The sequence below is a fragment of the Mobula birostris genome, chromosome 21, assembly GCF_030028105.1.
Source record: "Mobula birostris isolate sMobBir1 chromosome 21, sMobBir1.hap1, whole genome shotgun sequence".
Taxonomy (NCBI): Eukaryota; Metazoa; Chordata; class Chondrichthyes; order Myliobatiformes; family Myliobatidae; genus Mobula; species Mobula birostris.
The window spans coordinates 60,962,650-60,989,474 of record NC_092390.1 but is presented as its reverse complement, the minus strand read 5'-3'; the positions used below and the strand labels follow the sequence as shown (position 1 = coordinate 60,989,474).

Here is a 26,825-nt window from a genome sequence, read left to right as displayed (position 1 = left end):
AGCTCCTGGGTGAAAAAGAACTTACATTAGAGAAGGGGCTGAACATTGCAATATCAACAGAAACAGCAGCACGGGGTGCTTCCAAGATACAACAGAAATCTCTGGAATATGCTACAAATAAAATGTCACTGAACAGAAATGAAGGAAAGAAATGTTACCGTTGTGGGAACATGTCACATGGCCCTAATGACTGTTGGTTTAAAGACAAAGAATGCAGAAACTGTGGCAAACAGGGCCACACTGGCAGAGTACGCAAAGCTAGTACACAGCAGAAAAAGGATAAAATGCGACATAGTGCGCAGCGGCCACTCCAGAATGAATATCTGATATTGGTTAAGTAGGATGCCGTACACAATCCTGATTTGATGGAAACGGATGTGAGAAGCACAGAGGAACATCTGGTGAAGCTTCTGAAATCCCAGCTTCGCTGCCACTGCTACTGTGCGATCGAGAATCTCCGGAGAGGAAGGCCCTGAATCCTCGGCTTTGCCTGTTGCTTGGCAGCCGGGGTCAGGGTCGAAGCACTCAGCAGAGATGGTGCTCGGTGTCAAAGGGCTGGTCGGAGGCTCTAAGTTTTCCGATGGACTCAGAGTCGGCTGTGGTCGGGTGCTTCCAGGGTGCTGCATCAGCAAGTTTGCAGTGCTGGAGGTTCATGGCAGGGAGAGTTTTTCTTCCTTCTACCGTCTGCGTGAGATGATGGAGCTATTGGGACTTCGAGACTTTTTTTTACCATGCCCATGGTCTGCTCTTTATCAAATTAAGGTATTGCTTTGCACTGTTGTAACTATACGTTATAATTATGTGGTTTTTGTCAGTTTTAGTCTTGGTCTGTCTTGTGTTTCTATGATATCATACTGGAAGAACATTGTATCATTTCCTAATGCATGCATTACTAAATGACAATAAATGAGGACTGAGTGCCCTCATAATCTAACGTGATATAATCTAATCTAAAATACAAGAGAAACAAGAAAGCCCAGAAAGGAAAACACAACAATGTACACAAAATGGAAGAAAGCAGTTCTGATGAAAACGACTCAGACGAAAGTGAATTGTTTTGTCTGCAACCTCACAGCTTGAAAGAGAGATGATCGAAGAGTAATAAGGAGCACTCTACAAGTGGCAGGCGTGAGACTGAAAATTGACTTGGACACAGGCTCAGCTTTAACAGTGATCTCTGTACACGACTACGAACGACTGTTTTCTCACATGCCTCTGAAACAAACTAAACTACTGCTAAAGACTTACACAGGACAGGAAGTGCATCCCAAAGGTAAAATTAAAGTGACAGTGACCTACGGAGACAAAACACAGCAACTGAACCTCTATGTACTGAAAAATGGAGGACCACCGTTGCTGGGACATGAATGGCTCAAGAAAATCCAGTTGGATTGGCACACCATCAAGGCACTGGATCTGTTAACAAAGGAGGGCAGTTCGGCAAGGAAATTGTCCGCAGTTCTCCTCTCACCCATTGCCGACCATTACAATGAATAGGATGAACTAGACAGCGTCGACGATGAGGACAAATGCAGTATCCATGGCCTCGACTCGGATGAAGATACAGAAGATGCAAGGGAGACAGATATTGCCAATAAGCAGGATGATGAAGACTACCTGGAAATAAAAGCGCAGATGTACCGGGAGAAATTGACATCTCTCAAAAGACAGCTACAGCAGTTACAGGAAGACACTTTGCAGGTGTATCAGAAAAGGATGAAGAAACTAGATCAACAATACAAGGAAAGAATATGAAATGCAGAGCTTTTTCTGCAACTGGAGACAGAACAAATGGAAAGGAGTTATATTAAAGAGAAGAAAGCATCAGTGAAGGAATTTGAAGCTAAAAAGATTGAGTTGGAAGCGACGAAAAAGATGATTGAGAATGAGAGGCTAACAATGGAACTCAAAGAAGATTCTATGGAGGTAAAGCCAATAATGACTAGGAAACTAAGGAGGAGACCTAATGACCCTGTTCCAATTACAGACAAAAGATGAAAACCTGCACCTGCACAGTTAAATTACTTGTTAACAGATGAACAGATAATGGAAGATCTGCAAACTCTCAATAAGTTTAAATCTCCGTAAAGACCAGCATCTCCGTCTTCTCCTGAGCATCTTCTCAGCATTCCTGCTGAATCATCAGCACAAAGATATGAAGCACGAATAGAAGATGGAAAGTTATATTACAATAAGAGATGGTATCCTAAAGGTCAGGCTATCTATTTGGAATCTAAGGAGAATACGAAGATTGACTGTGTAATTAGCCCAGTTGGAACAAATGAGATATGGGTAAGGAAGACAAGTGATAGCACAAAGATGTGTATATATCTAGGACAGCTGCACAGAGGAGTCTTCATTATATAGAGCCGATCTGCTGCCTCGAACCCTTAGGAAGCTGGAGGCACACACCTTCTTATCTCCCTATGCTCAGAGGTCAACTTTTCATGACTTTTATATGGTAATCTGTATTAAAGCAAACAAGTTTATTGACAGATTTGTACTCCAGGGAGCGGGAAGCACAGAATCAAATGTCGCTGTGATGATTGTACGCTCTAGTTATCAATTGCTTGGCGACAATAAAGTATAAAGTATAAAGACTCAAGAACACACTATTTGAAAACACTTTCCAATGCCATCTCAGTTTTGATGATTGTACGTATTTTTAAGAATAACATTCACCTTTTCACAGGTTTCACTCTGCTTTCGTCATTTTTGCAAGATGGAGGTGACTACTCTTCATGGCCGGAACCTGCCAAATTCAACACTCTTTATGTTACTCGTGTGTCAGCTCAAGATCATTTGTAACAAGTCAGAGGAGTAGAATGAGGCAAGTCAGCCCATCGAGTCTGTGCTGCCATTCTGTCATGGCTGGTTTATTTTCTCTCTCAATCATATTCTGCTGCCTTCTACCATAATAGATGAGCTTCTTTGGGTTCAGAGATTATCCTACAGTTCAGAGAACTGCAGTTCATTTATTTCAAGGCAATTTGTAGACAGAAGACGTATGACATTATGCATATCTGTAAGTCTGTACACCTGTAAGTCACCTCCAGAACACGAGCAGAAATTTCACCAAAACTGATGATTTGAAAACTGCTCTCCTGGAACAGTTTGAAGTGTTCGTAGCCACTAGGAATGCAATCTGATGATAAATGCTTCCTGGAGATTTTCTGCAGGGCAGAGTCCAATCTAGTCTCTGCATCCATAAAACATCTTAGTTTACAACACAAGCCTGTGGGTAATTCCAACTAACCACTGTCGGCCTGTATACTAATGGCAAACCTGGGAAATAACCTTTGTACCATATTCTACAATACTACTTACGTACAAAAATCTGACAAATAGCATTTTCCTTATTCCTGGAAACATTGCTTAACTTACAACTAACAAGATATAGATACCAACTTTGTGAATTTAAGTATGTAGATTAAATTATATTTAATACACTATTATTTAGTTTGGCATCAAAGCTACTTTTTAATATTAGGCTGGAATTATGCCAGGACATTAATACATTAAATTACCAAAACTTGAACTGCACCTAAATGAATGACTTAAATATAATAACGCAATGAAAGTGATCCCAGCTTTTAAGAGATCATTAAGCAACTCAAAATGTTGTGATGCAATATAGAAGTTTTTAGTGCTTCTACTCCACTTAAATAATTTTTGAGATATGTCTAATGATATAGAAATAGATGTATCCCAGAAGAATAAAAGCACTTCATTAATTCAAAGCACCTGCATGTTATTATTGACAGTATTAAAATGCCTGATGACTTCAGGAAATAGGAGAACAATTTTGTTATTTAAGGTATCATAAATACAGCTCAATGACTTACTGTCGATACCAGTTATTATAAATCTCAATGACTTCAAAATAAATCAAGCAGAGGTACATTTCCCGTTTTTTGCAATCCCAGAGCAATGCAGCTTAAAATCCTGATTATAATATCCAGGCACAGATATTTCAAATAGCTCAATCTCACTGACTGAAGGCTTATAGCTCCAAAATGTACCTGCATTAATGGCTGGATGAATGGATCTTCCCAGTGCTACCAAACACAAGAACTGGCAAATTCACAAGATGCCAACCCCTTTGATTTTGATGGGCTGTGATTAGGGAAGGAAGGGAAAGGGAAATACCTTTAAAAAGTAAAGTTGTTACTTTTAATTATTTGTGTATTAAGTTAACTAACTTTACTTTATAAAAGCACTATTTATTTATTTCAAGCTTACTAGTTCTTAGAAGTATTGAAGACTAGTTAATTTACATAGAACATAACATAGAATAGTACAGCACAGTACAGGCCCTTCGGCCCACAATATTGTGCCGACGCTCAAACCCTGCCTCCCATATAAGCCCCCACCTTAAATTCCTCCATATACCTGTCTAGTAGTCTCTTAAACTTCACTAGTGTATCTGCCTCCACCACTGACTCAGGCAGTGCATTCCACGCACCATCCACTCTCTGAGTAAAAAACCTTCCTCTAATATCCCCCTTGAACTTCCCACCCCTTACCTTAAAGCCATGTCCTCTTGTATTGAGCAGTGGTGCCCTGGGGAAGAGGTGCTGGCTATCCACTCTATCTATTCCTCTTATTATCTTGTACACCTCTATTACCATTACATTTTTTCCACAGTCCGCACACCTCAAGGCAGGACTTAACCTTTTACGGTAGAACTTTCTCAACAAGGCAGTAGCAACCCAGCCAGTGAGCAAGCTATGCTTCTGGTGTGTAAGATGCTCTGTGCAAGCAAAATAGGACTTCAGTATACAGATTAGAGAAGGACAGACAAGGGAGGCTATGTGACAATTCCAAGAGGAAGACCTGGGCCACAAAAAGTGGATTCTGAAAAGTGAATGGAGCAAATAAAAAAAAAACACTAGACCTCTGAAAATTCCTTTGGTCAATATTGAGGATTCAGATATTCAGATGCGGGCATATGTCCAAAATAACAAATTCAGTATTAAATTTTAAGACCACAAAATAAGACAAATGCAAGCCAAAATTTAGATATAGCGAGGAGACAAGCCTCTGGATGCCAAACATCAAGTTACATTTTGCTACAATAAGGAAATAGTTTTTTGAAGAATTTACTTATTGCCTTGTTGGAATTATTCACTGCACTGGGCATCTGCCTTCTAACCATCTCCATTACTTTTAAAGCTGAGATACAATGGGATGAGACAGATTGATTTTCATCTTCAAGGCAAGGATTTCAAAGCCGTCTCTGACACCCATGCAAACATAGTGAAATTAAAGAAACTGAAGCAGAGTTCACTGTAGCTGAGCCATATGGTAGCTTAGCCTGCTCAAGCATTAAGACAAGGAGTTCCATCAGTTCTTTTGCTATGTTATGCATTCATTTTAGTCAACTTGCATACAAACTTGATACACAAGATCAAATTTCCACCAGCTTTAATCTTTGTTTTAAGTATAACTATAGAAGAAATATTGCCATTGGCCAGTGGCATGGAAGCAAAGTGGAAAGAAATAAAGAAAACATTTTTGCATCAGAATAAGACTCAAGTGTTAACTGGCTTCAATAAAAAAGTCCATCAAGTACTTGCAATATAATGTTTACAAGAATGAGTAAAGAGTAGCTTTCTCATACCTTTAGTAGAATACTGCATCAAGTTCATTGGTGTATTGACGAGACCAACAGTGGGAGAGCTATATGGCTTTGGTTGTAGCCGCATACCTAGGGCTTGCCTACTGCAGCAGAACAGGAGAGGAGGCGTAGGAGGAGCTATGACAAGGCATCTATGCTGGATTGGAGAGTGGCCCCTCCCAACTGTGCTGCTCTCCAGTGTTCATCAGGAAAACAAGCTGGATTACATGCATCCCTGAGTATATTCGCCTGCAGACTGCTGAGAATTGCTGGTTCTTGTCTACAACACCCATCACCATCAATTTACAGGACATATACAGTGGTGCTGGAAAATTTGTGAACCCTGTAAAATTTTCTCTATTTCTGCATAAATATGATCTAAAATGAATCAGATATTTACATATGTTCTAAAACTAGATAAAGAGAACCCAATTAAATAAATATACCAAAACATTATACTTAGTCATTTATTTATTGAGAAAACCTATCCAACATTACATGTATTAGTTGGAAAATGTATGTGCACCTCTGGGATAACACCTTTTACAAAAGCTATTTGGAGTCAGGTGTTCCAATCAATGAGAAGAGATTGGAGGTGTGGGTTGTAGAGGTGCCCTGCCCTAAAAAAAAGACACATGAAGTAAGTTTACAGACAAAGCCTGCTCTTCTTAAGAAAGACCTGTTTATATGCACCATGCCTTGATCAAAATAACTTCCAGAGGACCTTAGAAGAAGTAATTGTAGGGATGCATGAAGCTGGAAAAAGCTACAAAAACATTTTTAAAGACCTGAATGTTCATCAGTCCACAGTAAGAGAAACTGTCTACAAATGGAGAAAACTTAGTACTTTCCTACTCTCCCTAAGACTGGGCATCCTGCAAAGATCACACCAAGAGCACAAAATGCAATACCGAAGGTGGTGAGAAAGAACCCAAAGGTAATGGCAAAAGACCTGCAGAAATCTCTATTCCTGTGTCTACTAAAGGAAAAGCACTGAACAAGAACGGTGTTCATGAAAGGACACCAGAGAGGAAATCACTGCTCTCCAAAAAAACACATTGTTGCACATCACAAGTTTGCAAAAGACCACCTGGATGTTCTACAATGCTCTGGGACAATGTTCTGTGCACAGATGAGACCAAAGTTTAACTTTTTTGGCAGAAATGCACATTGCAATGTTTGGAGGAAATGGCCACTGCACACCAATACTAAACCCTCATCCCAGCCGTGAAGCACGATGGAAGGAGCATCATGGCTTGGGGCTGCTTTGCTGCCTCAGGGCCAGGACAGCTTGCAATCATTAAGGAAACAATGAATTGAATCAAGACATTTTACAGGAGAATATCAAGGTAGCAGTCCATCACCTGAAACTTAATTGAGGTTGGATAATGTAACGAGACAATGATCTGAAAGACAAGAGTAAATTAGAAAGAAGAAAATTCATGTTTTGGAATGGCGGAGTCAAAGTCATAATCCCATAGAAACGTTGTGGTAGGACCTAAAGCAAGCAGTTCATGCAAGGAAGTCCACCAACATCCCAGAGATGAAGCAGTCTTTTTAAGGTGAATGGCCTAAAATTCCTCCAAGCTCATGTGCAGGACCGATCAACAGTTCCCAGAAACAATTGATTAAAGTGTACAAGGCGGTCACACCAGTTACTGAAAGCAAAGGTTCACATACTTCGTTCAATATATTTTGTGTGACTGGATGTTTACTGCTATCTTAGCGATAGATACTTTATTGATCCCAAAGGAAATTACAGTGTCACAGTAGCATAACAATTGCACAGATTATACAAATACTAAAAGAGAAATAAGAATAAACATTAAGTTACTCCAAACAATCTAACAGGAGGAGGTCATCATTTTCCTGGCTATACGTTAACTCATTATAGAGCCTAATAATCAAGGGTATGAATGACCTCATATAGTTTTCTTTCAGGCAGTGCAGTTGTCTTAGTCTATTATTAAAAGTGCTCCTCTGTTCAGCCAAGGTGGCATACAGCGGGTGAGAAACATGGTCCAGAATTGCCAGGATTTTCCGTAGGGTCCTTTGTTCTACCACAGCCTCCAGTGTGTCCAGTTTGAGTCCTATAACAGAGCCAGTCTTTCTAATCAGTTTATTGAGCCTGTTGGCATCACACATGTTGCCCCATAACACCACCACGTAGAGGATTATACTGGACTCAACAGACTGATAGAACATATGAAGGAGAGATCTGCATACTCCAAAGGACCTCAGTCTCTTCAGGAAGAAGAGACGACTCTGTCCCTTCTTGTACACACCCACTGTGTTGGTGCAACCCCAGGTACTTGTAGGTCCTCACCACATTCATGTCCATAAGACGAAGGAGCAGAATTAGGCCATTCAGCCCATCAAATTCATCCACCTTATTCTGAATGCTATGTGCATTTAAATACAGCACCTTCAGACCTGCATTCTTCACCCTTTTGAATTTTGCCTCTTGATCTTCCCCTTTAGCTCCCTCTGCACATGTTTCAATTCCTCCCTGTCTCCTGATCAGAAGGCTTTCTTTTTGTGGTTAAGAAATGCCTTTATATCACTGCTGACCCATATGTGCTGTATGTGCCCTGTGTAGTGTATGACTGTTGGTACTGTGTTTTGCACGTTGGCCCCAGAACGCTGTTTCATTTGGCTGTATTCATGGGTATTCATGTATGGTTGAATGATAAGTAAACTGCAACTTGAAACTTTCTCTCGATGGGTGGCCAGTACCTTTCACAGCCAACTGCCAAACTATAAGAGTGATACATCCATCATGGAAGTAGCATGAGCCTGTGAGACAGATAACGCAGAGTCGTTCCAACAAGCAATTAAATTTATCAATCAACAAATTTTAGCAACACTGAGCAGAACACAAGCTGTGCCTGCCATAAACTTATGACAGAGTCATTCTATGTTAATTATAACACCATAGTACTTACGTTGGCATCTGCCACCATTGGTTGGATCTCCATAGTATCCTTGCATGCAAGCTTCACATTGCTTTCCTACAGTGAGGTTTTTGCATTGTTCACATATACTGCCATTGATGCAAGTACTATGCCCATTACACTGACATGCTGTAAAAGAAAACAGAGAACATTAATTCTTATTCTTTATACTCATATTCCTATTTTTTTTAATTTAACATAACAAATCATCATTCTAACATGCAAGTATATAAGCTGGCACTGAGACCTGATGATATCAAAACTCATTGCTTGTACTTTCATTTGTGCAACTGCTTCAAAATATTATGATCAACACTATTTCAAAAGGTACATTTATTTAATAATACAATAGAATAAATCTGAATCTGATTTGTTTTGAATAGTAATACTGATAAACAGACAATAAAAATAATCTTCCATTAAGTTCTCTCCTTTAAAGTTTTGAACACTTTGATTCTTCTTCATTTTTCTCCAGTGTTAATGGTTTCCCCAATTATCTCACCTACATAATTATATTTTTCATGTTACTTAGTGAACCTATTTTGTATTTTATCAGGGTTCTAACACCCTTCAATAGAATGGTTGAAAGTGATCACTTCAATTGTATCTATTCAGACTTGTCAGATATACATTCGCATGTACCTAAAATTTTTTGTCGTGTACAGCCCAATTAACAGAGGTTCTAACAGACATCTTCAACAGCTGCCTAGAATGGTCCAAAGTCCTGCAGCCTTCCGGACAGCCACCAACATCTTGGTGAATCTCCCCCACCCTTACCGTTCTAACCAATTTTTACAGGAGCACCATCGAGTGTTCTGACCAGCTGCATCACCGCCTAGGAATTGTAAGGCATCTGACCACAAGTCTCTACAAAGGATTGCAAGGACTGCTGAGGGGATCATCAGAGTCTCTCTTTTACCCACCAGAAATATTTATCAGGAGCACTGCATACGTAGGGGCCTTAGCATTATCAGTGATCCCTCCTATCAGTCCATTAATCTCTTTGATTCCCTTTCATCAGGCAGGACGTACCAAACAGGAACTGTTAGGATGGGTTACAGTTTCTTCTCCCGCCATCACCCAGATCTCATCACACATGAAGTGCCAGTAGTGTTATACCATTTACATTGGTGTCACAAATGCACCGTATTATTTGTTAATACTACTTTATGTGTTATGTGTGTTGAGTTATATATATTGTGTTGTGCACCCGGTCCGAAGGAATGTTTGGCCATATACATGTGTATAGTTGAATAAACTTGAATTTGATTTTCCATAGAGGTCCTAAATTTTCTTCCTTTAAATATTCCATGTATTATTCAGACTCTGTTCCTAGCCTTTAAGTGCATAGAGGAAATTTTCACTCTTCTTAAAATCATCCAAATATCAATCTACATTTACCTACACTGAAATTAATTGGCCACATATCTAAGAAATCCCTTCAAGGTTTTCTCCTGCTGTCTTCAACTATCTTCTTCACAGCTTGTTGGTATGATAGCCTTAGCCAAAACTGGTACAGTTAGTTCCCTGTGAGAAAATAGCTGACCTATTGAAGCATATAGGGTACAGATATTTCAACAATGTTTTTATGTTTTTATGTCATCAATGTTTTTATGTTTTTATGCATCAGGCATAAGCTAATATAGCTAAACTATAGTTTGTCTGTATTTTTTAATTTATGCCCCCCAAAGAATTTTTTCTGTACTTTGAAGTGATTTTTTAATGGCTCGGTCACGATAGATGCACTGCGTTGTTTGTTTATTATTGGCTTCTGTCAATATATTAAATAAATTAAAATTCTACAGGTACACAGGAAGTTTTTACTGATTATGTTCTATCAGTTGATGCTACTGATAACTTCTGCATTGAATGTACAGCAATTATTGAAAGCTTAGTTTACTGCCCAAAGCATTTAACAAACCTCAAATGTTAACGCCACTAAATCTTTGGCCAGACTGAACACCTGTGCCTTAACTACCCAAGATATATTTTCCTTTTCATTTTTCTTTGTGATTACTGTCTCTTAAATAAATGGTCACTATCCTGTAAAATAGGAGAGTATGCATAAAACAAAAACCTAACCAAAAAAATCTTTGCACTTGCCCGTTTGAGCCTTATTTTGAGATCAAGTCCACAACTTCAAGGCCTAGTTAGCACAGAAACAGATTTAGCAATAAATCCAACAGAATCAACGTCCTCTATAAATACCAAAATGGCAATCACAAACTGGGTTGGATAATGTCTTAGAGTTACAACCACAAGGTACTTGATTAAAGGAGCCTCATGCAGCGTGCAGTAATTTGAAAATAAGCTATGATTTTCATAAATATTATAATGGAATCTAATGCATTTAATCAATGAACCCATTCTCAATGGAAACTTGACATTTGCATTTTCTCTATGCCATAAAATATGTTACAAATATACAGAAAAATAGAGGTGCCACGGTAGCGTAGCAGTCAGCATAATGTTATTACAGCTCAAGGCGTTCCGAAGTGCGGAGTTCAATTCCAGCACTGTTCTGAAAGGAGTCTCCATGAGTCCTCCCCCATGGAATGCGTAAGTTTTCCCCGGGTGCCACGGTTCACTCCCACAATCCAAAGACAACCAGTATAGTTTAATTAATCATTGTAAATCGCCCATGATTAGGTTAGAGTTAACTGGGGCTGTGGGGTCGCTGGGGCGAGGAGGCTCAAAGGGCCAGGAGGGCCTACTGTTCACTGTATCACTAAATAAATAGATAGGTAAATAAACAAACAAACAAACAAACATCTTAAAAAATAAGCATTTGGGTCCATATTTGGAAAACGTTTCATTATTGCAGAAATACCAATGCACCTCTCCCATGTCAGTTACACTTTCAAATGATCAGTTTACTTCAAGGTACATGGTATACCAGTATATCTATATAACAAAAAGCTATCAAAGAATTACACATAGTACATTCAGTAGTTTGGGCTCCTTTGTGCATGAGTTACAGAGCGAAATTGGATAATCCTCATTTAAGAACAGAGAGTTTTAATTCACGTATCTATGTAATTTCAAATGTTGCCATCAATATATTAATCAAGGGCTCTTGTACTAAAACAAAGAATAAGGGTACTTGTCCATTAGTAAAATTGGCCACAACAATATTAAAATAGCCAACATAATTCTAAACTTAATTCAGTATTTCAATGTTTATTTTTAATTATACTTTGGTATAATTCAAAGCCACAGACTGAAAGGTGATCAGCAAAGATGCCTACCTGGGCACTGAATGAAAGCCCATTCATTGTTTTTGTCTTTTGGACAAAGACCCGTATCGAGTACCATTCCATGGGTATTCTTTGCTGCAGATTTCATTGGTCCTCTCGAAGAGCCTTCCATACACTCCCCCTTTCCTGTATTTGTGGGATCATTGCACCAACCACAACCTGGGTGTTCGAGGCACTGCTCGCATGTACGAAGTCCAGAACAATTTTGAGCTATGCATGCAACGAAAGAGAAAATTATAATACTTTAAATCTCAAATTCAAATGAATCCTCCATCGGCAGGAAGTAAATGGGAAAGTGAAATTTTGTTTTGCGGTAGATTTTTGATCAGTATGCAAAGTTCATAAATCTGTTCTATATCAACAATATCCCAATCTCAGAATATTCCTCTCCTTGATCATTCTACAATAGGTCTCATTATTCTCAGTACAGTCAGGAAATCTTTACGATTGAATTCATAATGCAATTTGAGAGGGAGGAGCATTTCACATGTATCAGTATCACAATGGAATAAAGGGAATTACAGAGGCATGAGAGAGGAGCTTGCCCAGGTGGATTGGAGGGGGATACTGGTGGGGTGACGGTAAAGCAGAGATGGCTGAAGTTTCTGGGAATAGTTCACAAGGCACAGGATAGATATGTCCCTCAGAAAAAATTGTTCTCCTGTGGCAGGGCTAGACAACCATGGGTGACAAGGAAAGTTAAGGACTGCATAAAAGCCAAGGGAAGGGAATATAAGGTAGCAAAAGTGTGTGGGAAGTTGGATGATTGGGAAGCTTTTAAAGTCCAACAAAAGGCCACTAAAAAAGCAATAAGAAGGGAAAAGATGAAATATGAGGGCAAACTAGCCAATAATATAAAGCAGAATACCAATTTTTTTCAGTTATACAAAGAGTAAAAGGAAGGTGACAGTTGATATTGGACCACTGGAAAATAAAGCTGGTGAGGTAGTAATGGGGGCCAAAGAAATGGCAGATGAACTTAAGTACTTGCTTCAGTCTTTACTGTGGAAGATACTTGCTGTATGCCAGAAGTCCATGGGCGTCAGGAAGCATGAGTGAGTATCATTGCTATTACAAAGGACAAAGTGCTAGGCAAACTCAAAGGTCTTAAGGTGGATAAGTCACCTGGACCAGATGGACTACTTCCCAGAGTCCTGAAAGAGGTTGCTGAAGAGGTAACAGATGCATGATCTTTCAAGTATCACTTGATTCTGGCATGGTCCCAGAGGACTGGAAAATAGTAAACATCACTCAACCCCTTAAAAAGGTTAGAAGACAAAAGAGAGGAAATTACAGGCCAGTTAGCCGAACTCGGTGGTTGGGAAAATATTGGAGTCCGTTATCAAGGGTGAGGTTTCAGGATACTTGGGAGACTAATGATAAAATAAGTCAAAGTCAGCATGGTTTCTGTAAAGGGGAAATCTTTCACTAAGTAAGAAGCAGGGTAGTCAAAGGAGAAGCAGTGGGTGTTATTAACTTGGATTTTCAGAAGGCATTTGATAAGGTGCCTCACATGAGACTGCTTTACAAGATAAAATACTATAGTGTTACAGGAAATATACTGGCATGGATAGAGGAATAGCTGACAGGCAGGAATTAGTGAGTGGGAATAAAGGGGACCTTTTCTGGTTGGCTGCCAGTGACTAGTGGTGCTCCTCGGGTTCAATATTGGGACCGGTACTTTTCACATTGTTTGTCAAGGATTTCGATAGTGGAATAGATGGCTTTGTGGCAACGTTTGTAGATGATATGAAAATAGGTGGAGGGGTAGGTAGTGCTAAGGAAGTAATGCGATTGCAGGACTTAGACAGATTGGGAGAATGGGCAAAAAAGTGGCAGATGGAATCCAATATTAGGATATGTACGATAATGCGTTTAGGAAAAACAAACAATAGTGCAGACTATTATCTTAATGGGGAGAAAGTTCAAACATCAGAGGTGCAAAGGGATTTGGGATTCCTCATGCAAGGTTCCCAGAAGGTTAATTCACAGGTTGAGTATGGGATAAAGAAGGCAAATGCAATGTTAGCATTCATTTCAAGGGGAATAGAATATAAAGACAAGGAGATAATACTGAAGCTTGTATTGTCAGCCTGTCAACAATTTTGGGCCCCTTACCTTAGACAGGATGTATTCTTATTGGAGAGAGTCCAGAGGAAGTTCACGAGGATTATTCCAGGAATTAAGGGGTTAACACATGAGGAGCGTTTGGCAGCTTTGGGCTTGTAGTCACTGGAATTTAGAAGAGTGTGCAGGATCTCACTGAATTCTACTGAATGTTGAAAGGACTAGATAAGGTGAATGTGGAGAGGATGTTTGCTCTGGTGGGGGTATCCAGAATTAGAGGGCACAGCTTCAAAATTAAAATTTTAGAAGAGAAGTAGTAAGGAGGATTTTTTATATCAAAATGAGTGGTGAATCTGTAGATAGTTGTGCAATAGGAGGAGGTCAAGTCCATGGGTATATAGGACAAGGGAGAAGGTCCTGAAGAGAGATTTCTGGGAGTTAGGAAGAAAGCTGAGAAGCATGACCTCCAGGGTAGTAATCTTGGGATTGCTACCTGTGCCACGTACTAGCGAGGGCAAGAATAGTAGGATCAGGGAGATGAATGCGTGGCTGAGAGACTGGTGCAGGGGGCAGGGCTTCAGATTCTTGGATAATTGGGATCTCTTCTGGGGGAAGTATGACCTGTTCAATATGGACAGGTTACACCTTAACCCGAAGGGGACCAATATCCTGGCGGGAAGGTTTAATAGAGCTGTTAGGGAGGGTTTAAACTAATTTGGCAGGGGGATGGGAACCGGAATGATAGAGCAGAGGGAGGGGAAAACAGAAATAAATCTAAGATAGTGAGCAGTAAAGATGTCAGGAAAGACAGACAGGTGATGGGGCAAATTTGTAGCCACTGGGATGAGTTGTAGTGAAGTCAAAGTGAGAAGTACCAAATACTGGTCTTAAGGTGTTATACTTAAATGCATGCAGCATAAGGAATAAGGTGGATGATCTTGTCATACAGCTGCAGGTTGGCAGGTATGATATTGTGGCCATCACTGAGACGTGGCTAAAGGATGCATGTCTCTGGGAGCTGAACATCCAAGGATACACGATGTATCGGAAGGATAGGAAGGTAGGCAGAGGGGGAGTCATGGCTTTATTGGTATGAAATGATATTAAATCATTAGGAAGAGGTGATATAGGAACGGAAGGTGCAGAATCTTTATGGGTTGAGCTAAGAAATCGCAGGGGTAAAAGGACTCTGATGGCAGTTATTTAAAGGCCTCCAAACAGCTGCAGTGATGTGAACTACAAATTACAACAGGAAATAGAAAAGGCTTGTCAAAAGGGCAGTGTTATGATAATTATGGGGGATTTTAACATGAGAGTGGATTGGGAAAATCAGGTCGGCACTGGATCTCAAGAGAGGGAATTTGTAGAATGTCTGCAAGATAGCTTTTTAGAACAGCTGGTTGTTGAGCTCACTAGGGGATCGGCTGTACTGGATTGAGTATTGTGTAAGGAACCGGAGGTAATTAAAGATATTGAGGTGAAGGAACCCTTAGGAGGCAGTGATTTGCGTTCACTGTGAAATTTGAAAAAGAGAAGCCGAAATCTGATGGGTCGGTATTTCAGTGGAGTAAAGGAAATTACAGTGGCATGAGAGAGGAACTGGCCAAAGTTGACTGGAAAGGGACACTGGCGGGAAGGACGGCAGAGCAGCAGTGGCTGGAGTTTATGCGAGAAGTGAGGAATGTGCAAGACAGGTATATTCCAAAACAGAAGAAATTTTCGAATGGAAAAAGGATGCAACCGTGGTTGACAAGAGAAGTCAAAGCCAAAGTTAAAGCAAAGGAGAGGGCATACAAGGAAGCAAAAATTAGTGGGAAGACAGAGGATTGGGAAGTTTTTAAAAGCTTACAAAAGGAAACTAAGAAGGTTATTAAGGGGGAAAAGATTAACTATGAAAGGAAGCCAGCAAATAATATCAAAGAGGATACTAAAAGCTTTTTCAAGTACATAAAGAGTAAAAGACAGGTGAGAGTAGATACAGGACTGATAGAAAATGATGCTGGAGAAATTGTAATGGGAGATAAGGAGATGGTGGAGGAACTGAACGAGTATTTTGCATCAGTCTTCACTGGGGAAGACATCAGCAGTATGCCGGACACTCAAGGGTGGCAGGGAAGAGAAGTGTGCACAGTCACAACTACGACAGAGGAAGTACTCAGGAAGCTGAATAGTCTAAAGGTTGATAAATCTCCCGGACCAGATGTCGTGTTCTGAAGGAAGCAGCTGTGGAGATTGTGGAGGCATTAGCGATGATCATTCAAAAGTCGATAGATTCTGGCATGGTTCCGGAAGACGGGAAGATTGCAAATGTCACTCCACTATTTAAGAAGGGGGCAAGGAAGCAAAAAGGAAATTATAGACCTGTTAGCTTGACATCAGTGGTTGGGAAGTTGTTGGGCGTCAGTTATCAAGGATGAGGTAACAGAGTACCTGGAGGCATATGACAAGATAGGCAGAACTCAGCATGGATTCCTTAAAGGAAAATCCTGCCTGACAAACCTATTACAATTTTTTGGGGAAATTACCAGTAGGCTAGACAAGGGAGATGCAGTGGATGTTGTATATTTGGATTTTCATAAGGCCTTTGACAAGGTGCCACACATGAGGCTACTTAACAAGATAAGAGCCCATGGAATTAAGGGAAAGTTACATACGTGGATAGAGCGTTGACTGATTGGCAGGAAACAGAGAGTGGGAATAAAGGGATCCTATTCTGGTTGGCTGCCGGTTACCAGTGGTGTTCCACAGGGGTCTGTGTTGGGGCCGCTTCTTTTTACATTGTGTACCAAAGATTTGGATCATGGAATAGATGGCTTTGTGGCTAAGTTTGCTGACAATACGAAGATAGGTGGAGGGGCCGGTAGTGCTGAGGAAACAGAGAGTCTGCAGAGAGACTTGGATAGATTGGAAGAATGGGCAAAGAAGTGGCAAATGAAATACAATGTTGGAAAGTGTATGGTTATGCACTTTGGCAGAAGAAATAAATGGGCAAACTAGTATTTAGATGGGGAAAGAAATCAAAGTTCTGAGATGCAACGGGACTTGGGAGTCCTCATACAGGGTACCCTTAAGGTTAGCCTCCAGGTTGAGTCGGTGGTGAAGAAGGCAAATGCAATGTTGGCATTCATTTCTAGAGGAATAGAGTATAGGAGCAGGGATGTGATGTTGAGGCTCTATAAGGCGCTGGTGAGACCTCACTTGGAGTACTGTGGGTAGTTTTGGTCTCTTTATTTAAGAAAGGATGTGCTGAAGTTGGAGAGGGTACAGAGAAGATTCACCAGAATGATTCCGGGAATGAGAGGGTTAACATATGAGGAACGTTTGTCTGCTCTTGGACTGTATTCTTTGGAGTTTAGAAGAAAGAGGGGGACCTCATAGAAACATTTCGAACGTTGAAAGGCATGGACAGAGTGGATGTGGCAAAGTTGTTTCCCATGATGGGGGAGTCTAATATGAGAGGGCATGACTTAAGGATTGAAGGGCGCCAATGCAGAACAGAAATACGAAGAAATTTTTTTGGCCAGAGGGTGGTGAATCTATGGAATTTGTTGCCACGGGCAGCAGTGGAGGCCAAGTCATTGGGTGTATTTTAAGGCAGAGATTGATAGGTATCTGAGTAGCCAGGGCATCAAAGGTTATGGTGAGAAGGCAGGGGAGTGGGACTAAATGGGAGAATGGATCAGCTCATGATAAAATGGCAGAGCAGACTCGATGGGCCGAATGGCCGACTTCTGCTCTGTCTTATGGCCTTATGGTATATTCAGAGCAGAAGCTGATAGATTCCTGATTGGTCAGGGCATCAAGGGATATGGTAAGAGGGCAGGTGTATGGGTTGAATGGGATCCAGGATCTGCCATGCTGAAATGGCGAAGCAGATTAGATGGGCTGAATAGCCAAATTCTGCTCTTATATCTTATAGTTTTATGGTCTTATGGACACAAGTTACATGCAAAGCATCAATTAAATTTCCCATTAGATTCATGCTCAAGAATGGAAATCTGACTGTATGTCCTCCAGTATCCGTGCTGGTGTCAGCACTTCTCAGACACAGCAAAGCAGTTGAGACTGCCAGCTTTAATAAATTACCACACTTTCATTAGCATCCATATTGTGATAAAAAGCATGCTGATGAACTACTTTAACCAACACGAATAAAAAGCAGTAAAATTTAGGAAAGGAAAAATTGTATCTGATTCATTTGGGAGGAAATAAAGGCATTTATTTTTATTTATTCTGTTTAGAGATACAACACGGAATAGGCCCTTCCATCCCAACGAGATGCACTGCCCAGCCACATACCTATTTGATCCTAGCCTAATTACACTACAATTTACAATGAACGACTAACCTACTAACCTGTACATCTTTGGAATGTGGGAGGAAACCGGAGCACCTGGAGGAAACTCATTCATTTGTAGGGAGGATATATAAACTCCTCACAGATAATGCTAGCAGGAATCTGACACCCTGAGTTGTAATAACATTGTGCTAACCACCACACTACCATAGCCCCGATGAAAATTAAAATAACTGCATTTGACATCACTGCATCTACCACTGAAAGCATCGCACAATAATCAGGAGAGTAAATGAGACAACAGTACGATATCATAACTGAAGAAAATTTGGATTATAATTCACAGTACTCATTCAAATAAAAATCACCATATAGTTAAGCAACAATAACAGAGCAATTCACAGTTGTATGAACCGCTTTGCTAAGGTTCCAGCATAAATTATTTTATTAAATGCAGACGCCAGAAGCTGAAAACAGGAAACTGCTGGAAAAAAAGCTGTACAGACCATAATCATCTGTGGAAATAAGATATTAAGATATAGGAGCAGAATTAGGCCATTTGGCCCATTGAAACTGCTCCACCATTCCATCATGGCTGACTTATTATCCCTCTCAACCCATTCTCCTGTCTTCTCCACGTAATGTCTGACACACTAATCAAGAACCGATTCACCTCTGCTTTAAATCTACTCAATCATTTGACCTCCACAGCCATCTGTGAATGAATTCCACAGATTCACCCCATTTTCTGGATGAAGAAATTCCTCCTCATCTCTGTTCTAAATGGATGTCAGCTTTGTCCTTTGTATTATTTTATTTATATGAAAGAGCCTTTGACTTACAGTGGATTCTAGTTAATCAGACCATCAGTTAAACAGGATAGCATAATTGGGATAAGTCTTAAAGAACAAAAATTAATAGACAAAATAGCCACTTTCTCCTATTGTGTATTTGGGACACTATGCTGACTAATTGGTACAGACTGTTGCTGAACAGTTCCTAACTAGTGTCAGCAGCGCCACATGTGACACTACACCGTGCTTAAAATGAACAGTTTTTAAATAGCATGAGTTCCTTTGTGCTTGTGTTCAAAAAGCAGTAATTTCTGTCACTGATAGTTGATGAGAAATGAGCAGGAAGACAATTCAGAATTGTTTTACTCAGTGCAGTTTCAAGCATTCAGACTTAGAGATGCCAAAATCGGCCAGGAGTGAAAATAGAATGATTTCACTACTTCAACAGTTTAGGAACTATGAAGAATTTGAAGGTATTGACAGTCATCTTGTATGTTACAATGAAAATGAAGATTTAGAGGATGGAATCATCGAAAGCATTGTATGAAGGCAGTCATTATCTGCATGAGATTTCTGAGCTGATTTTGCTCATTTACAGTCAATCAAAAGAACACGGCACCACTGGATGAATTTCTCCATCAATAACTATTAGGAACTAATACACAGCTTTATAGCACTGTTGTAGTATTGGTAGTATTCAAGTTTGTTCTGCATTTCATTTAACTACATAATTTGTTACTCAGTCGAATGGCAATTGACTTTTTTTTATACATTCTTAACCATTTTGATGAAACTTCAACTAATAGGGATAGCCACCTTACGGGGTATCACAGCAGCTGGTGTGATACTACTACAGCTCTGTGTTCTAGAGTTCAACTCTGGTGCCGTTCTGTCAGGAGTCTCTCTCTGTCCTCCCCATGGAATGAGTGTATTTTCTCTGGTCCCCCATTTCCCCTCACAGTCCAAAGACATACTGGATATGTTTACTGGGAATTGTAAATATAACCATATAACAATTACAGCACGGAAACAGGCCATCTCGGCCTTTCTAGTCCGTGCCGAACGCTTACTCTCTCCTAGTCCCACCAACCTGCACTCAGCCCATAACCCTCTATTCCTTTCCTGTCCATATATCTATCCAATTTAACTTTAAACGACAACATCGAACCTGCCTCAGCCACTTCTGCTGGAAGCTCGTTCCATACAGCTACCACTCTCTGAGTAAAGAAGGTCCCCCTCATGTTACCCCTAAACTTTTGCCCTTTAAGTCTCAATTCATGTCCTCTTGTTTGAATCTCCCCCATTCTCAATGGAAAAAACCTATCCACGACAACTCTATCAATCCCTCTCCTAATTTTAAACACCTCTATCAAGTCCCCCCTCAACTTTCTATGCTCCAAAGAATAAAGACCTAATTTGTTCAACCTTTCTCTGTAACTTAGGAGATGAAACCCAGGCAACATTTTAGTAAATCTCCTCTGTATTCTCTCAATTTTATTGACATCTTTCCTATAATTCAGTGACCAGAACTGTACACAATACTCCAAATTTGTCCTTACCAATGCCTTATACAATTTCAACATTACATCCCAGCTCCTATACTCAATGCTCTGATTAATAAAGGCCAGCATACCAAAAGCTTTCTTCACCACCCTATCCACATGAGATTCCATCTTCAGGGAACTATGCACCATTATTCCTAGATCCCTCTGTTCTACAGCACTCTTCAGTGCCCTACCATTTACCATGTATGTCCTATTTTGATTAGTCCTACCAAAATGTAGCACCTCACATTTTTCAGCATTAAACTCCATCTGCCATCTTTCAGCCCACTCTTCTAACTGGCCTAAATCTCTCTGCAAACATTGAAGACCTATTTCATTATCCACAACGCCACCTATCTTAGAATCATCTGCATACTTACTAATCCAATTTACTGCCCCATCATCCAGATCATTAATATATATGACAAACAACATTGGACCCAGTACAGATCCCTGAGGCACACCGCTACACACCGTCCTCCAATCTGACACACAGTTATCCACCACTACTTTCTGGTGTCTCCCATCCAGCCACTGCTGAATCTATTTTATTACTTCGATATTAATGCCTAATGATTGAACCTTCCTAACTAACCTTCCATGTGGAACCTTGTCAAAGGCCTTACTGAAGTCCATATAGACAACATCCACTGCTTTACCCTCGTCAACTTTCCTAGTAACCTCATCAAAAAATTCAATAAGATTTGTCAAACATGACCTTCCACGCACAAATCCACGTTGACTGTTCCTAATCAGACCCTCTCTATCCAGATAATTATATATACCATCTCTAAGAATACTTTCCAACAACTTACCCACCACTGACATCAAACTCACAGGCCGATAATTGCTAGGTTTACTCTTAGAACCCTTTTTAAACAAGGGAACCACATGAGCAATACGCCAATCCTCCGGCACCATCCCCGTTTCTAATGACGTTTGAAATATTTCTGTCAGAGCCCCTGCTGTTTCTACACTTACTTCCCTCAAGGTCCTAGGGAATATCTTGTCCAGACCCGGAGACTTATCCACTTTTATATCCCTTAAAAGGGCCAGCACTTGTTCTTCTTCAATCGTCATACTTTCCATAACTACCCTTCTCGTTTCCTTTACCTTACACAATTCAATATCCTTCTCCTTAGTGAATACCGAAGAAAAGAAATTGTTCAAAATCTCCCCCATCTCTTTTGGCTCTGCACATATCTGTCCACTCTGATTCTCTAAGGGACCAATTTTATCCCTCACTATCCTTTTGTTAATAATATAACTGTAGAAACGCATTCAATTTATTTTCACCTTACTTGCTAAAGCAGCCTTGTATCTTCTTTTGGCTTTTCTAATTTCTTTCTTAAGATTCTTTTTACATTCTTTATATTCCTCGAACACCTCATTTACTCCAAGCTGCCTATATTTATTGTAGATCCCTCTCTTTTTCCGAACCAAGTTTCCTATATCCCTTGAAAATCATGGCTCTCTCAAACTTTTAACCTTTCCTTTCAACCTAACAGAAATATAAAGATCCTGTACCCTCAAAATTTCACCTTTAAATGACCTCCATTTCTCTATTACATCCTTCCCATAAAACAAATTGTTCCAATCCACTCCTTCTAAATCCTTTTGCATCTCCTCAAAGTTAGCCTTTCTCCGATCAAAAATCTCAACCCTGGGTCCAGTCCTATCCTTCTCCATAATTATATTGAAACTAGTGGTATTGTGATCACTGGACCCGAAGTGCTCCCCAACACACACCTCCATCACCTGCCCTATCTCATTCCCTAACAGGAGATCCAACACTGCCCCTTCTCTAGTTGGTACCTCTATGTATTGCTGCAAAAAAACTATTTTGCACACATTTGACAAACTCCAAACCATCCAGCCCTTTTACAGAATGGGCTTCCCAGTCTATGTGTGGAAAATTAAAATCTCCCACAATCACAACCTTGTGCTTACTACAAATATCTGCTATCTCCTTACAATTTTGCTCCTCCAGTTCTCGGTCCCCATTAGGTGATCTATAATACACCCCTATAAGCGTCACTACACCTTTCCTATTCTTCAATTCCATCAAATAGCCTCCCTGGACGAGTCCACTAATCTATCCTGCCAGAGCACCGCTGTTATATTTTCTCTGACAAGCAATGCAACACCTCCCCCTCTTGTCCCTCCTATTCTATCACACCTGAAGCAACAAAATCCTGGAATATTTAGTTGCCAATCACATCCCTCCTGAAACCATGTTTCACTAATAGCTACAACATCATATTTCCAGGTATCAATCCATGCTCTAAACTCATCCAGCTTTCTTACAATGCTCCTAGCATTAAAATAGATGCATTTAAGAAACTCTCCACCTCTTACTCTCTGTTTATCCTTAATGAAGCAAACAACTTTGTTATCTTTTTCTTCTTTGTCCCCTACATCTTTGGTCTGAGTGCTCCTGATCTCTGTCCCCTGCCTATCCTCCCTCATACACTGTCTACTGGCTTTCTCTATTTGTGAACTAACCTCCTCTCTCCAAGTCGCTTTAATTTGATTCCCATCCCCCAACCATTCTAGTTTAAAGTCACCTCAGTGGCCCTCGCAAATCTCCCCGCCAGGATATTGGTCCCCCTAGGATTTAAGTGTAACCCATCCTTTTTGTACAGGTCACACCTGCGCCAAAAGAGGTCCCAATGATCCAAAAACTTGAATCCCTGGCCCCGCTCCAATCTCTCAGCCACGCATTTATCCTCCACCTCACTGCATTCCTATTCTCACTGTCATGTAGCACAGGCAGTAATCCCGAGATTACTACCTTTGCCGTCCTTTTTCTCAACTTCCTTCCTAACTCCCTATATTCTCCTTTCAGGACCTCTTGTCTTTTCCTACCTATGTCATTGGTACCTATATGTACCAGGACCTCTGGCTCCTCTCCCTCCCATTTCAGGATATCTTGGATGTGATCAGAAACATCCCAGACCCTGGGAGGCAAACTACCATCTGGGTCTCCAGACTGCGTCCACAAAATCGCCTATCTGACCCTCTAACTATCAAGTCCCCTATTACAACTGCCCTTCTCTTCCTTTCCCTACCCTTCTGAGCTACAGGGCCGGACTCTGTGCCAGAGGCACGGCCACTGTTGCTTCCCCCAGGTAAGCTGTCCCCCCCAACAGTACTCAAACAGGAGTACTTATTGTCAAGGGGCACAGCCACTGGGGTACTCTCTATTACCTGACTCTTCCTCTTCCCCCTCCTAACCGTGACCCACTTGTCTGCCTCCCGTGGCCCCGGTGTGACCACCTGCCTGTAACTCCTCTCTATCATCTCCTCACTCTCCCTGACCAGACGAAGGTCATCAAGCTGCAGCTCCAGTTCCCTAACGCGGTCCCTTAGGAGCTGCACCTCGGTGCACCTGGCGTAGATGTGGACGTCTGGGAGGCTGGGAGACTCCACGACCACCCACATCCAACACCGAGAACAACAAGCTGCCCTCACACTCATACTTCCCCCCTCCTCAAATAGCAACAAAAAATGAATACCAAACCTTCCTCGCCTCGCCCGTTTCCGCCTAAGCTCGTTGATCCAAAGCCCTTAAACCGTCACTCTGCTCCCCGCTCACTCCACTGCCCGCAAACTATGCTGCCCGCTGTATAAGGCTCTGTTCCTTTTAAACCTTCCACACTTCACTGCCCGACGTCACACGCCTGCGCAGTCCCGGCTCTCTGAACACCGATGGAAAAAAAAATAAAAAATTCAAAATAATCCCATGATTAAGTTATGGTTATCTGGGTTTGATGGGGTTGCTGGGATGGCATGGCTCGAAAGGCCAGAAGGATTTTCTCCACACCTTACCACTAAGTAAGATAAACAAAATTAAATTAAAAATGTACTGGTCCGAGGTGTACAATTAACCAGAAACCACTTTACTTTGAAATCATTAAATATTTTGATTTTTCAGTGCTGTAAGCTTTTTAACATTGTTAAAGATGATAACAATGTTCTTACTTTGCACAAGTTTACTATAATCTCAGTATACTATGCATTACTGGAGTGTATTTAATTGAGAAGTAATGCTATTTAAAAGGCGAGCTTGTGGCGACCCACTTTCTAGCGCACACGAACCAGCTCACAACAGCGCGCGTAGGCAGAGGGCCGGCACCAGAAAGGGCGCCAGGCCATCTTCACCAGCAGGGGGAAAATCCCGCGTGCGGAAAGGGTCTGGGAATATGCATTCCCCACAGCAATCCCGCCCCAAGGAGGGCGGGAATGGGAAGGTTTTAAAAGCAGGCCACGAAGTTCGAATAAATCTCTTTAATCGCAACTCTAACTCACCGACTCCGTGTGGTTATTCTAGCGCTGTGTGTAGCACACCGCTACATTTGGTGACCCCGACGGCCCAAACGATATTTGGGCCAGAGATGACTGACGCCGCATCTGTTCATGCAGTTTCGTTACAACTGCCAGGCTTTTGGCCGCAGAAACCCCGTCTGTGGTTGGAACAGGCAGAAGCACAATTCCGCATTCGGCAGATAACCTCAGAGTCCACTCGTTACTACTACGTGCTGAGCTCTCTCAACCAAGAGACTGCTGCACAAGTTGAGGAGTTTATACAGTCGCCTCCGGAGAACGGCAAATACACAGCATTCAAAGCCCTGCTCATAAGGACTTTTGGACTCTCACGGTGTGAACGAGCTGCCCGCTTAATGCACCTGGAAGGTTTGGGAGACAGGCCGCCGTCGGCATTAATGAACGAAATGCTGGCCCTGGCTGAAGGACACAAACCCTGCCTCATGTTTGAGCAGGCGTTCCTAGAGCAACTGCCCGAGGACATACGCCTGCTGCTGTCCAACGCAGGTTTCAGCGACCCCCCGGGAGGTGGCAGCCCGAGCAGATGTGCTGTGGAATGCCAAGAAGGAGAGAGGGGCATCCGTCGCACAGATCACCAAGCCGCGTGCCCAATGGCAGACCAGACCAGGCCCGGCAGCAGAGCCCAATGAACAATTGTGCTTCTACCACCAGCGGTGGGGCACAGAGGCCCGCCGCTGTAGACCACCCTGCAAATTCCCAGGAAACGCCAAGGACCAGCCGCCGCCGATCGCTACAGCGGCTGGCCATCAGGACAGCCTCTTGTACGTCTGGGACAAGCAGTCGGGACGCCGATTTTTGGTCGACGCCGGAGCGGAGATCAGCATTTTACCTCCAACGAGTTACGACACCCGCAACAGAGAACCGGGACCCACCCTGAGGGCCGGAAATGGCAGCACAATACGAACCTACGGTACCCGCACGGTGCGGCTACAGTTCAGCTCCAGCCGGTTCACGTGGGACTTCACACTGGCCGCCGTGGCCCAACCACTCCTGGGGACGGATTTTCTGCAAGCCCACAGCCTGCTGGTCGACCTGCAAGGGAAGCAACTCGTCCACGCCAAGACTTTTCAAATGTTCTCCCTGGGTGAAGCAAAGCTGCCAGCCCCACACCTGGACTCCATCACACTGTCCAACGATGAATTCACCAGGGTCCTGACGGATTTCCCATCAGTACTGACACCGCAGTTCACGGCAGCCATGCCCAGACACGGAGTACAGCACCACATCCTGACCCAGGGACCACCCCTCCACGCCCGTGCTCGAAGGCTTCCCCTGGACAAGCTCCGACTGGCGAAGGAGGAGTTCAAGAAGATGGAGGAATTGGGGATCATATGACGGTCTGACAGCCCATGGGCCTCCCCCCTGCACATGGTGCCCAAGGCAACGGGGGGCTGGAGACCATGCGGTGACTACCGCAAGCTGAACGAGGCTACAACGCCAGACCGCTACCCTGTGCCACACATTCAAGACTTCGCAGCAAACCTACACGGCGCAGGATCTTTTCCAAGGTAGACCTCGTCCAGGGATACCACCAAATCCCTGTACATCCGGACGACATCCCAAAACAGCACTTATCACCCCGTTTGGACTTTTCGAATTCCTCCGAATGCCGTTTGGTCTAAAGAATGCCGCACAGACTTTCCAGCGGTTAATGGATGCGGTGGGACGCAACCTGGACTTTGCAGTCATCTATTTGGACGACATCCTCATAGCCAGCAGTAGTCGGCAGGAGCCTCTGTCCCACCTCTGCCAGCTCTACTCCCGCCTGAGCGAATCCGGCCTTACAATCAACCCAGCCAAATGCCAGTTCGGACTCGATACCATCGACTTCCTGGGCCACAGGATTACTAAAGACGGGGCAACCCCGCTGCCCGCCAAGGTAGACGCAGTCTGCAACTTCCCCCGACCCAACACAACCAAAGGCTTGCAGGAATTCGTGGGTATG

General features: G+C 42.1%; 1 protein-coding gene across 10 annotated transcripts in view; it reads right to left on the bottom strand.

Moving 5' to 3' along the window:
- The window catches only part of atrnl1b (attractin-like 1b), a 1,064,590-nt gene that overhangs the window by 743,385 nt on the left and 294,380 nt on the right, over nt 1-26,825 (bottom strand). For 9 of the 10 annotated variants that reach the window (XM_072239604.1, XM_072239606.1, XM_072239599.1 and 6 more), the window contains exons 18-19: nt 11,823-12,041; nt 8,566-8,703 (exon numbers count right to left, since the gene is read on the bottom strand). In XM_072239604.1, coding sequence (XP_072095705.1) covers nt 8,566-8,703; nt 11,823-12,041 — 357 coding nt within the window. Of the gene's footprint in view, nt 1-7,403; nt 7,711-8,565; nt 8,704-11,822; nt 12,042-26,825 lie in introns of those variants that run through there. The other variant, XM_072239605.1, reaches the window with a different exon arrangement.